At 31.5% G+C, this 14,475-nt stretch overlaps 3 protein-coding genes across 3 annotated transcripts; all 3 read left to right on the top strand.

Annotated features, from left to right (window-relative positions):
- Nucleotides 1–629: 629 nt before the first annotated feature.
- Nucleotides 630–3,173, top strand: TRIADDRAFT_61713 (uncharacterized protein; the record flags this gene model as incomplete). The annotated part of the gene is made up of 1 exon (XM_002117676.1): nt 630–3,173. The coding sequence occupies one exon, from the start codon at nt 630–632 to the stop codon at nt 3,171–3,173; it is 2,544 nt and encodes an 847-aa protein (XP_002117712.1).
- A 1,818-nt stretch (nt 3,174–4,991) lies between these two features.
- On the top strand, nt 4,992–8,862 carry TRIADDRAFT_61712 (uncharacterized protein; the record flags this gene model as incomplete). The annotated part of the gene is made up of 6 exons (XM_002117675.1): nt 4,992–5,125; nt 5,501–5,610; nt 5,829–5,872; nt 6,095–6,182; nt 6,274–6,333; nt 6,668–8,862. The coding sequence occupies 6 exons, from the start codon at nt 4,992–4,994 to the stop codon at nt 8,860–8,862; spliced, it is 2,631 nt and encodes an 876-aa protein (XP_002117711.1).
- A 259-nt stretch (nt 8,863–9,121) lies between these two features.
- Nucleotides 9,122–10,001, top strand: TRIADDRAFT_61711 (uncharacterized protein; the record flags this gene model as incomplete). The annotated part of the gene is made up of 2 exons (XM_002117674.1): nt 9,122–9,257; nt 9,745–10,001. The coding sequence occupies 2 exons, from the start codon at nt 9,122–9,124 to the stop codon at nt 9,999–10,001; spliced, it is 393 nt and encodes a 130-aa protein (XP_002117710.1).
- Nucleotides 10,002–14,475: the final 4,474 nt, after the last annotated feature.

Raw genomic sequence — 14,475 nt, 5'->3', positions numbered from 1 at the left:
CAGTATTATAGCAATCTGACTCTATTACGTCGCCCTCACTTTTATAATCTTGCATCCATTTTCCACAATAACGATTACTGTACAACAAAGACTATATAATATTTATCCAACAGTCTTAATTATTCTTGGTCTTTCTTTGATGATATACCGCAGTAAATATACAATCTTTACAAAGATCTCACCAAAAGCACCATTATCCCCGCTTAGAAAATAACATCATACAGTATTTGTAATTTAAATTACTATAGTAAAGGAAAATTTTATTTTCTATTTCTCTTATTGCAATTACTACAGAAGGTAATTTTCATATCATAAAAATTACTGATTAATTGAAGGATACAGAATTCAGAGATTGATGGCTATTTCGTTGTCAAGTTGTAGTGTAATTCCATTTATCTTTATATGTATGTAAAATACTATATATACAAACTCTAGAATAAAATGCTACCTAGACTTTATTGCGGTAATTACGTTGATGTCGATATACGGTATATTGACAGTTGAATAACTTTAAACAAGCGATTGTACTGATCTTTCGTACTGCTATTACAATTAAAATTTGTTTCTGGTAGAGTGTTATTGTCTATTTTATCAGAGTAAATGCTTTCGGTCCTGCTATAAACTGAAATATGGCGAGTACGTCGACTAGTGTGAATGTCCTGAACGAAGCCAAATCCATAAACCAAAAGGGTGTGAAATGTCGAAAAGAAGGCAATTATAAACAAGCGCTATCTTATTTCATGGAAGCTGCAACCGAAATTCAATTGATATCCGAGAGTAACGATCATAGTCTTCGTCATCTTGAATGTGATATTTATCTTAATATAGCTAAATGTTATGAACATCTGCATGAATTAATAAAAATCGATGAATGGAGCAGGAAAGCAGAGAAAATAGCCAAGCAACTACAAAATGAAGAGAAAATTTCAAAGTGTTTAGATCATCAGGGCTTCATTAAACGATTGCAAGGTGATTTCGAAGGAGCTTTAACCGAATTTAATAAGTCACTTGAAATGAAATTAAATTGTTTAGGGAGTCAAGATATCAATGTCGCTTACTCGTATAACTCCATTGGAGATATCTATTATGAACAAAGTAAGTATGATGAGGCTCTATCAATGTATAAAAAATCAATGAAGATTCGATTAGAACAACTTGGTGATCATCATCCAAAAATGGCTTTAGCATACTACAACATTGCACAAGTCTATAGTAGGCAAGACAAATATGATGACGCTCTATTAATGTATAACAAATCATTGGAGATTGATCGAGCACAGCTGGGTGACAATAATCCAGCTATTGCTACAACATATAGCAACATTGGAGCAGTTTATAATCATCAAGGCAAGTATGATGCAGCACTATCAATGTATAACAAATCATTGAAGATTCAAATAGCAAAATTTGGTGACAGACATCCAAATACTGCCGTAATGTATAGCAGTATTGGACTTGTTTATAGTAATCAAGGCAAGTATGAGGACGCTTTATCAATGCATCATAAAGCATTAAAAATTCAAATAGTTCAGCTTGATGACAACCATCCGCACACTGCTATAACCTATTGCAACATTGGAGATGTCTATATTGATCAAGGCAAGTACGATAACGCTCTCGCAATGTATAACACATCGCTCGGGATTCGACTAAAGCATTTTGGTGAGAATCATCCAAATATTGCTAAAGCATATGACAAGATTGGACAAGTTTATACGAATCAAGGCAAGTATAATGACGCTCTAGCAATATTAAACAAATCACTCAAGATTACATTAATACAACTTGGTGAAAATCATCGTTATGTTGCTACAACCTATAAGAAAATTGCGAATATCTACAACCATCAGGGCAAATATAATGACGCTGTATTAATGTATAACAAATCATTAAACATTGAAATAGTCCAATTTGGTGAAAATCATCCCAAAATTGCCATTACATATAGCAATATTGGACAAGTGTATTACGAACAAGGCAAGTACAACGATGCTTTATTAATGCATAACAAATCACTGAAGATAGAACTAGCACAGCTTGGTGAAAATCATCTCAATGTTGCTGTAACATATAACAACATTGCACTAGTCTACAATAAGCAAAGTAAGTACGATGACGCTCTATCTATATTGAAAGAATCACTGAAAATTAAACTACCAAAACAGGGTGAAAATCATCCGAGTCTTGCTTTCATCTACGGTAACATGGGACTTGTTTATTATAATCAAGGCAAATATGAGGATGCTCTATCACTGTATAACAAATCGCTCAAGATCGAACTAGCACAATTAGGTGATAATCATCCTAAAGTTGCTTCAACGTATAACAAAATTGGATTGGTTTATGATAGCCAAAAAAATTATGATGACGCTCTATTAATGCATAACAAATCACTTAAGATTCAACTACAACAACTTGGTGAGAATCATCCGACTATTGCTACTACATATAACAACATTGCAGCTGTCTATGATCATCAAAAAAAGCATAATGACGCTCTATTAATGCTTAACAATGCATTGCAAATTGAACTAGCACAACTTGGTGATAATCATCCAAGCATTGCTGCAACCTACAACAATATTGGAGCTATCTATATGGTAAAAGGCAAGTGTGAAGACGCTCTATTAATGTACAACAAATCATTAAAGATTTATCTAGCAGAATTTGGCGAAAATCATCCAAATATTGCTTCAACGTATATTAATATTGGATTTACCTATTGTAAGCAAAGAAAACTCGATGATGCTCTATCTCTATATAACAAGGCATTGCAAGTTTATTTAGTAACATTAGGCGAGAATCATCCTCAGACTGCGCAATGTTATCAAAAACTAGCCGCAGTCTGTCGCCGACAGTCTAATTATCTCCAAGCAATCTTATACTATCGAAAATCCATCGATAGTCTACGCAATCTCTATGAAGAAAATCACCCTCAAATCCTCTATTCCACGAAAGAAATTGATAAATGTAATAATTTACTGTTATTGGAAGAAAAAGGGGATGAGATTGTCGCATCAAAAATAGCCAATATTCTTCATCAGCAACTTACAATCAATCCAACAGTCATCCATCGTTCTACACGATCACCAGGTAATTTCTTGATTTCAGCACTACTCGAACAATTTTTCATCCAATATATTTTCACCTTTTACGTTCCAATAAATACCTAATTTACATCAACAATTTCATTAAAATGTTAGCATAACCGTTACTTTTCCGAAACTCTTCTACTTTGTAACAAGGAAGATTTGCTAGAAATCTTCTACAAGAGTCGAGTAAAGCTAGAGTATTGAACTAAACTTTTATAGCTATAACTGTACCGTTATATAGTTGAACAAAGCTAACGGTTTGCTAACGGCATATTACAAATACTAACGAATACGATAACATTCTTGCAAATAAGATAACTGCCGATAAACAATGCACAACAAATGATAACTTGTAAGAAATGCATTCAGGCAACTATTTCATCTATAAATTCTTCTACTAACGTGCATACTATAAATTTTATTCCTGTGCTACTATAGTCAAACAGAATAAGTTAAAGTTATAGTTACCTTAGAATATAGAAACTGTATCGATACAACGAACGAAAATCTCATTTCATAATAATAACATAAAACATAGCTTGTTTGAGTAAACTAATCGTTAAGGCTAATGCTATACTCATTACTTTGATTGGCAAGTTAGCTATAATCTGAGAGACGATAGAATTTTCTGGTTATTGATTCTTGCTTTATTATGAAAATTATGAAATAATTTTATTAAGATACGGCATCTACTTGGACCACTTCACTCATTTTAAAGTTAAAAGGAACATACCGAATAATTGAACCTTAATCGGATCTGAAAATTCAAACTCACTAATATACCACACTCATGTTTTTGTTCTTTCTTTCCATCAACAACTACTGTCGCTAGAATACGGTAGTAGCATGAATGTCATCGATAGCAATTAACTTCATATTTCTCTCCATACCTAGTTCTACTCCAATTATATTATAATTAATGATTAATGAGTGTAACATAAACAGTTTACGTTCTCATAATAAACAGTAATGATTTTAAAGCATAGCATTTGGATTGAAAAGAGAGCCATCCTTCATTCATTCAATTTTAATAGACAGCAGTTCTATATTATATAATTCATTTAGCCCAATTAGGAATGATATTCTATATCGTAATACTTCCATACAACAAGTCTTTGACTCCTTTACAGCCTTAATTTATAAGCTAAATCAACTTGAATTTTGCAAATTAGTTCATGATTTTCCTAATGTTTCTTCTGCCCAAAATATTAATCGTGTTGAAGGACAATTTATGAACAGATTGGTACAGTCCAATTACTATTTATGAATTTTCTCATGTGTAGTTCAAAACTAAAACTTGTATTTCCAATTATTAGTAAACAGAATTAGACATCAACATTACTGACCCAACTAGAAAATTTTAATAACTTATTTAAGCGATATTAAATCAAGCATACATTAGTCGATGAAGCATTTTTGCCATTGGACATTATATTTTATTTCAAATAGTACGTAAGTTTAGTGTTATGACATGACGACATTACAACAAGTTCAACGTTGAAGGGTTTATCATCAGAATATCCCATAAAAGAGAAGTAATGAGCTAAAAGTCCATCACCTACTCAGCACAATAAAAGAGTTTTCTTTCAAATGACAAACTCTAAGAAAGTAATACACCCTAGAAATCGGTATTCATATAAACTGAATGAATATTCTTGCATATATAAAATAATGATTAATTAACAACAAAACAAGATAACATTGGTAAAATCAAGAAGAATATCTTTACTACAATTTTCTGTCCTAGTTTTAGTACAAATTACTACTGTACTTTATACATCACATCATTTAAATACAACAAATTTTCGTAATCGTAGATCGTTTCTGACAAGAAAATAACTTACGCAAATTTTACCTGCTATCTAAGTAACAATACTTATTTTTTTAAACGAAATTAGCATGAAAGTAGCACTAGATGGTAAAATTCTGCCTACAAGCAGGACTGATAACCTGTTTGCTCTAATTTTGATAAGAATCTTAACTCTGTTCTTTATTTCTAGTCGAGGAACATCAAGATCAACACTCAATGCAAAGTAGTGATCAAGGTTGCAGCAGTTTATTTATTAGATATCGATGTAACGTTACACTGCATAGCGATTTAACTCTGTTTAGTCGATCATTCTTATTAAGCTATAAGACTAAAAAGAGCCTGTACTAATGCAATCTAATGCCATAAACAGAAAGTATGTTATATAGTAGACATCTAAAATTATATTTTAATCAGTATTCTTTTGGTAAATTAATATGTCAGTAAGTTATAATAAAGAAATAATGTACTATTATTTTCAACATATCAACAACGGTATCATTTAAAATGTTTGAAATGGTAAAGGTAATTTAACCATACAAGGATTAACATTTCATAATCCTAAACAATTACCGATATGTATTCAAATAAATAATTTTAGGCTACAATTATGTTATACAGTAGGACTTGACCAAAATGATATAGAAATTGAAGATAATTCGACCAATAAGTATATCGATGAAGAAAAAGCCGCAATAGAAAAGTTCAATGGTTAGTAATTGGTAGTAAAATGGATCAAGGGACATTAAATAATTATTATAAATATACACATTAATACTAGAGTTTACACCCGTGCAAATTTTTTGTACTAAAATCAAATATCTAACGACAACGATTAACACTAACTGTTTGTTAAGACTAATAGTGTGATAATGAACAGTAATTGATTACAATGTACAAAACACATAATCTTTAACTATTTAATATAGCTGTAATAGCCATTCCAAATATTCTTGTATTTTACGCTATAGAGGTATGTTATTCTACTATTGCAAACGGTATTGGAGATAAGTGGATAAACTTGGCAATCCATTTGGGCATTTCTAATGATGATATCCAATATCTTGAGCAACAATGTCGTTATGCAAGCCATAGTTCGGTTTTAGCTACGAATATGTTACGATTTTGGCTAGAGAGAAATTTATCGCAAGACCATTTGATAATATTAATAGCCAGTCTCTGTAATCAAAAACAGAATAAAATAATAGAGAATCTTAACGCTATGTTACTACAAGCTCAGTCGAATCCATTATTATCGAGTTATGCCATGAAAATACTACAAGGTAAATGCTGAACTCTACGACTTACTCAAGAATTTGAATTGCGAGCTATCACTTATGTGACTTCACTAATATATAATTAATTGATGAATAGAGGGTAGCCTCAAAGTCGCAAATACGGATTTAAAAAGTAAAAATTCCACATATACAGATGGTAAGAAAATACTGCATTATCTTTATCTACTTTTATTACTAACGAGCTGTTCTACTTCTCATCTATCATAAAATACTGTCAACCTTGATAGCAACTATAGTTTACTTAATGATACAGCGATCAAACTTGAATATTTGATTTCATTAATACTGTAAATCGCTAAATTTCCATTTTCTTTGAATAGATTTATTTTTAAAAACTATTATTTACTACGTAAACGAAGTTTAATTTAATTAATTTACGCTCATAACCTAGTCGTTGATAGATATTGATCCTGTATATTAACAACTATTCCTATTGTGGTTAATAATTTGATCAATTAATATTAATTTAGCTATCAATGATAAAGAATACATTAAAGCTTATAATGAAGCGCTGCAAGATGGACAATGTCGTAATGATTTTACTAAAATTATCTTTGCCGGTCCTGAAAGTGTGGGTAAAACGACTATTATGAACGTATTTACAAATCAAGGAATAATTATTAGCGTAAGCCAAACTGAGATTATCGACGACACCGGCAGATATGTTAATCTTATTGTATATAATATCTTAGACAAGAAGATTTATCACTTCCAGATAGTATTGTATAGGAAAGTGTTAGCAGCTATACAAAAATTCAAGACAAAACTGAATATTGTACCTAATATCAACCCAGATATCCAAGTTAGTAAAGTAGATCGTCAAATACAGACGATAGAAACAGACACATTTATTAGCACTGATAAAATAAAGTCGGTAATTAGCGATAATCGACCTATGGCTATCGATACCCTTGTATCTACTGTCTCAATAACACAAAAAATCCACAAAATCTTAATGTACGAAGATTTTATGCGATCTATAATCGATATGAAAGGCGAAATAGTAGATGACGATAATCAATATGGTAAATTAGTCGATTTCGGAGGTCAAGCTGTCTATCATGTTACGCATCGTCCGTTTCTATCTGGAAATAGTATCTATATTTTAGTTTTTAATATTACTCGTGATTTCGATGACTTTGTTATTGATAGAGAAGGAAACCCAACTAATATGACTTATCGATATGCTATGCAAGAATGGCTTACATCGATTATTGGTAGCCATGATGGCGATGAGACTGTCCAAGTAGAAATTGATGGTAAATTGCAACAATATTCTTTACCAGTTGTCATCTTAGTAGCATCTCATGGCGATCAAATACAAGATTGTCAAGAGCGTCAACGTAGATTTAAGGCGTTTGAGAATTCTATTATTGTAACAATGCCTATCTATAAATCTAATATATGCTTTTCAGACATCATATTTCATTGCGATCCCGATGATAAATCTTCAGCGGCTATCGAGCAACGTCGACAGACTACGTTACAGTTACATGAATTAATAAAGCGAATCGTGTCTAGTTTACCTTTTATGAAAAAATCGATTCCGATTCGATGGTATATTATGGCATCTATATTGCATACATCAGTTAATGACATAAGCAGACAAGCCGCATCAACAACACAGTTTAATCGTATTATTAATAGAATTCATAATATTATGACATTGGAAGAAGTAAAGCAGTTAGCTATAGATTGCGAGTTATATGAAAACGATGAGAAATTGCGTAGTATGTTATTATACTTACATGATATAGGCGATATTGTATATTGTCGTAAAAAAGGCGTAGAAGAAATGATTGTAACTAATCTCGATTGGCTACTCAATATATTTCGATCGATTATTAAACTCGATAAACGCGAATATAAGGCCACTAATGTAAGAGAATCTTATAATCAAGCTTATCAGACTGGAAAAATATCTGAAGCGTACATTGATAATATTGTAGTAGATTTCGAATTGAAAAAGAAAGAGAAAGATTTCGTGTTACAATTAATGGATAGTTATAATATTATCTGTAAAATTGAGGATCAACATGATAGTCTTGATAACAAAGAATGTCACCAGCAATATTTTATACCTTATCTACTTAATTCATCTGTTGGTACGTTAGATCTAACAGATTATCGTGTATCAGATTGGCTATACATTGGATACGACGAAAAAGTTATACCGTATATTCCTGACGGTATATTTTATTGCCTTTTATCGGCTTGTTTAAAAGTGTGGAATAACTCAAGAGTAAAAGTTTATTATCGATGTGCTAAATACTACATACCTGATTATCAATGTCAGATTGTTGTTAAGAAAGAAGAATCTCGTATTAGCTTACTCTATTGCTATCAGAAATATCCGAAAGAAATTGCGTCTCGGATTGAGAATAATATCGGTAGTTGGATTAGTAAGATACAACCACATATAATAATTAGAGATAAACTAAACGAGACAATTAATGAAAGAATGCCAAAGTTTAAATCAGCACAAAGTAGATTTTATGTTAGATGTAATGAATGTAGTAAGATGACAGAAATAGTGGATAGTTATTTCGCGGATAGTGTAGATATTATTCGTTGTGTTTTATGTGAGAAGTTTTTTAAATCGAAGCCTACACGTGACTGGATGCTTCTTAGAAAGGAAAGATTAACAAATACATACGGTGGGTAAAGATATAGACTAGATATTACTTAATGAAGAAGTTAAAATGCATCTCAATTTAAACAGTGTATTTGTCAAGTAAATTAGCAATAAAGTAAATAAAAGTAAATTATACCATGTTCCAATAGGTATAACATTTACTTGCTTTAGTGATGAATTCGCGATCTTGTTAATAGTATCTATTTTCTAACAGTATCGATTACGGCATTTACTCTTCAAATTAACTGCGTAATCTCTCAAAATAATGATTATTATCTTAGCTGACAAGATGACGGAAGTAGTCTCTAACTATTTTGCAGAAACATCAGATATCAATCGCTTTGGTAAACGTAAAGGATCGCATAAATCAGAATCAATACGTGATCGGAATTTCGGTAAAAAGAAAAAAGTGGCAAGTAGACATGGTGAGTGTAACACTTATCAAATAAACATCTTGCTATGATGTATTCAATATTTTATCAACTAAATACAAGAAAGGAATATGTAATATTTGTTGTAGAAGCAGCTGAACTAAGTATAAAAATACATATAGTATTTATACTTGTATAAATATTTTACTATAGATAAAAACAAAGCTATATCCCAAAGATACAGTTTAATGATTGCTTGATCTCGTAATGTATCAGCGTAGATATAATATTCGGTGCAAAATTAGCCGGCTGATCTATATCTGCTTTATTTGATTGTATTTCTATATTTCCAGCCATTTCTTGTACTCTATATGCATGCAATGCAAACTTATTATATCTTATATTTTAAATTCTACATATATAGCAAAGTTCTTACATTGGCAAATCATTATTTATATTAATTACAAGTACTATTTAGCAATATTTCTCGTTTAAGCATTTTTCATCTTAATTTATTTGCAATATTGCCGTAACTCTATAGATCCAAGGAATTGCTTTTTCGAAATTGCAGATAGAATTGGCATCGATTGGACAAAACTGGCTGCTATATTAGGCCCATTTATCGATGTTGATACAATCAAAGCTCAAGAAAGTAGAGTTTTCGATCAAGTAATGAAATTTCTCGATATCTGGTATAATAAAAATTGCCCAAATGTTAATGTTGATGGACTGAAGACAGCTTTGAGACGAATAGGTCGGAATGATATTGCTTTAGCGATTAGCTCTACCAAAACATGAAAAGTACCCCTACAGCTTAACAATTTCTTCCGTACTATCTTACTATAACAAATGTCTATGGATTGAAAATTGATTACAAACTACTAATTCTATTAGGACCAAACCATATTCATACATGTAGCCAATAGTAGTCTTTATTTGATATTACTCAGTTATTTGTGTATGATGCAAAAATAAATTAGTAATTTGCACATCATCACTTCTTTTACACCTTGTTTTAAAGCTATTCTAATTATCGGTGAAAATTATAGGTAATTTTTTTTAAATTTCTATATAAATTATATAATTATAGATTGTAATGTGCAGTTACACAACCCTATGTAGGATTAGAGACGAAAGTTAACTACGCTCGATTTGATTAACCCAACTAGAAATTTAACTTTAAGTTTGTTTTTCTTACTGTATCTTTTCTTTCGGCATACTCATTCGATCATAGTTGCATCAGTATTAACAGATTATAATTAATGAATTTATTAATCTTCTCAAATTTCTTAAATCATTGCCATAAAACAAAAATTCTACCATCGATATTTTAATACATACAATGCATTTGTTCTCATAATAATAAATCTGGCAGTTTTTACTATGATTTTGGTCAAAGAATAATTCGTCATACCATACCGTCGGCTATGTAAGGTTGAAAACAATAATGGTCAAGGCTTAAGCTGTACTGTGAACTACATATACAACCTTATAAACAAGACTTCCATCATCATAGAATTGTTTTATGTGTTAGGTTAGCTATTCACGTATTTTATGTAATATTTAAGTTTTCCACTGAAATATAGATTTAAAGGGATGACGAGGAGCTTATAGCACTGGTTTGATGCTGTCTGGAGCGATATCTTGCAGAACAGCTCATTTCTGACATAAAAGCAATCAGCATACTATATTATTAAAACGCTCCTTCCTTTATCATCACCAAACTAGAATAATTGTATATTTTTGGGTGTTACAGGCAATTTTGCAAGTACTGAGATCGTTACGTGATGAGAACACTAAAATATCATGAATATACCAACCAAAATTAAATGATCTTAAGATAGTAACAAAGAATTAAGCGCACAAGTATTAAGATTCTATGTTGTGGAGAATCCGATAGAGCCAATTGTAAGATAATCGAAATGGCTTACAAATAATTACAAAAGTTTATAATCCACATTATGAACGATACTGATCTTACTGCAACAAATCTAGAAGCCGTCTTTATAATTACGAGCATGTATCGAAAATTAAATAAGAATTTTATTCTAAGACTGTGTACGGACATCAACGGATTAGTGTTAATAACCAAAAACTTACCGTATCGTCTCGTGATATCCTAATCATAGAACGATTGCAATACAATACTACTTCATATGTTATATTCACGTAGAAATAAACTGTAAATAAATTATTACCATACTGTATAAAAACAGCTCTTTCGCGGCTATGTAAAGTTTAATGCAAATTATCGCTAACTTTAGCGCTCTTATAATGTCCAACTGAACTATATTTAAATATATGATTATGGAAGCGTTTCTTCTTCATAAAATCTAAAAATAATATTTGTAGTTTTACTATTTTGACGATGTCTATAGCTAACACAAAGCAGATTTACTCCTTACAGCATAATGCTTGGATAACGCTACCTAATAAAAAAAACAATAACAGCATGAATGCGATCAGAAGCCAGTTCGACATCCTCGTAAATAGGTGCAATAAAAGTAAAACAGATAGTAATTAGCTGTGCATCCAAGTTTGATGAATATCCATGAATTTGTTTGTATATTGTATTTACAATTGCAATATTTATACACACGTACACAAATTACCCCCAAAATAAGTAATTGCAATCCCCAGCCAATGCCTAACGTTTGTTGATGCTATAGACTAATGAATACCACATGTTAAGATAGGAATGTGTCCTTCCATCATACAGGATATAGAACAAATGCACACCATTTAATCGATAGACTAACAGCAAATGCTTACTGGTACATCAGGTACATTTTCTTAGTACAAAAGGCGAGTATGCATTATCTTAACAGCTTTATTAGTTTTAAACTGGAATAACTCTCCATTTATTAACGCGACGCAAATCAAAGTATCAAGAACCAAGAAAATCTTCTTCAGATATTGCAGGAGTCGAATCTTGCCGATTCTGCTATAGCAAAAACAAATCTTTCTGGATCCCAATCATCCAATGACAGTGATAACGAGAGTATATATAATTCAATCGACGAAGTGCGCCTTGCAAGAGTTATAAGACGCCTATCAGCAGCTTCGCAGTCAGATAAGCAGAATCATGGAACATCTTTGTCCACAAGCCACAGCGACAGTGCAGCCGATTCTTTCCTGATAATACAGCAGGATTTGAGATATCTTTCTCAAGTTGAGAAACAGGTGTGAGGTTGCTTAAATGAGAAGAAGTATCTGCAGCGGCAGCTATTGATTTATTCCTAGTCATGATTGACTCAGTTTTCTATATAGTCGATGGATAAAACAAAAATTAATTCACCTCCATTTTATTTTAGAATCGACTGAGTCAGCAATCACCTGTGGTCAGAAGAGATCGAAAACCTGAACAGAAATAAACAGAAGGCTAATTTTATGTATAGTAACAAAGATGATCAGTTTCATGTTCGATAAAAATACCATTGTAATAGTGCTTCAACATTATCTAGTGTGATTTATATTGACATGGCTATAAAAATTAATATTAAAAAAAACAAATGATAATTTTAGGATAAGATCATTTAATTGAAAAATTCCCCAAACGAATCATTCTATGACATCGCTGTAATTTATTCGAACTTTGTACTCGTATATCAAGTACAATAGTCCTTGCTAGGTTTGCCCATAGCGCACCTCAATTGGCGTAATAATAGAAACTTCTTGAATATCTAATAATTGCGTTCAGATAGAACATGAATAATCAGAGAGTTATTCACGATTTGGCGGACGAACACGGTTATCATGGCAAGTGACTGTGAGTTAGTCCATACCCAAGAGTTTGGGTACAGTAACTTTATCTACGGATAGTAATGATGATAATTGCAATAAAGGCTTTAAGTGTAATTTCACTTAATTGATAACCGTACACTTGCTTATGATATGAGCTTCACAATACTGCCATGAGCACGTTTGCAGAACTTCCAGTCCAATTTACATTTTCGTTCTTGCGAATCTTTCAGTTCAATTTGTATTCAACTGCACTTAAAGAGCACTTTTTGAAGTGGTAAATGGAGCGTTATAATTCAGAAATTGAGCACAAATAACATTACTGTATCATTAAACCTATTCATGGAGCACATGGACATCGAAGCGACAAAGAAGAAAATTTTTAAAAATATCTGGCAATCTTTATTTTTTTATGCCTCTTTGCATATCAGATTTTAAATGTATTACTAGATACTTATCCATGCCTACATTATTTTATCGGCTACATAATCAAACCATTTAGTACTTTTAATTTTTCGACAAATTTCGTGTGAATTATTTCGACAGCCATAAAGAATTCCTACTAGCAATACAGCTACGACTACAACTAATAGTAACAATGTTATAAAGATATTTCCTGACTCTCTTTTCCTCACATTTCCTACAAATTGAGAATTAAAATGAAAGATTAATAAAAAAGAAGATAAATAAGGTAACTACGAGCTAATCCTTTAATATTATTACGAATGATAACAACGTCATTAAAGTTTGGCTACATGAAAAACCAAGCTGTAAAATGTCTCAATCAGCGAAATTAAAGTTAAACTATTTAATATTGCGATACAAGTGTGTAATGTAAAAAGCCATATTGATATTTAAGTAATAAATTTACATTACACTATTGGATTAAAGGTATCCTTAACTGCATGTGAGTGGTCGATTTAAGTACTGTATGTTATAAAATGTACATTGCGAACTTCACCTGAATTAACTGCTTTAGTGTCCAAGTCCTGATCGGTATCTTCATTGACTGATTTTGTAGCAGCTTGACTCTGTTGTTTTTGTAACTGAGTTTGGTATTCTTTTCTACGTTTCTCTTTCTCCTCTGCTTTACGTCGACGTAGCACTTCCTTTTCTTTCGCTTCTTCGGCCTTCTTTTGAGCTTCTTTTTCTGAGAAACAAATACATTTTAATGTAAGAGAGCCTTTCCTCTTTATTAGTACTCTTTTTAAAATTGTAACAGTGGCATTTCCTTAAATAGGTTTATTTTCTGACAAGGAATAATAGCCATAACAACTATTCAATTCTTTTGTAGCATTATCAATCTCGATTAACTAACCTCTTTCGAGTTTCTGCTGTTCTTTCAGCTGTTCTTGTCTGCTCCTTTCTTCATCAGCTTGTCGTTTTTTCAAATGACCTACAACCTGCCAACAATGGCATCCGATAATCCCAATTGCATATTATTGAGCGCATTCTACCTACTTACCGTTAATACAATTATTGTCTTTATAACTTATAATCAGACGAGCAATACCTTAACAGCACAATTTTT

The sequence above is a fragment of the Trichoplax adhaerens genome, genomic scaffold (assembly GCF_000150275.1).
Source record: "Trichoplax adhaerens TRIADscaffold_27 genomic scaffold, whole genome shotgun sequence".
NCBI classification, from domain to species: Eukaryota; Metazoa; Placozoa; class Uniplacotomia; order Trichoplacea; family Trichoplacidae; genus Trichoplax; species Trichoplax adhaerens.
The sequence above is the reverse complement of the archived record's forward strand: the minus strand, read 5'-3'. Positions and strand labels throughout refer to the sequence as shown.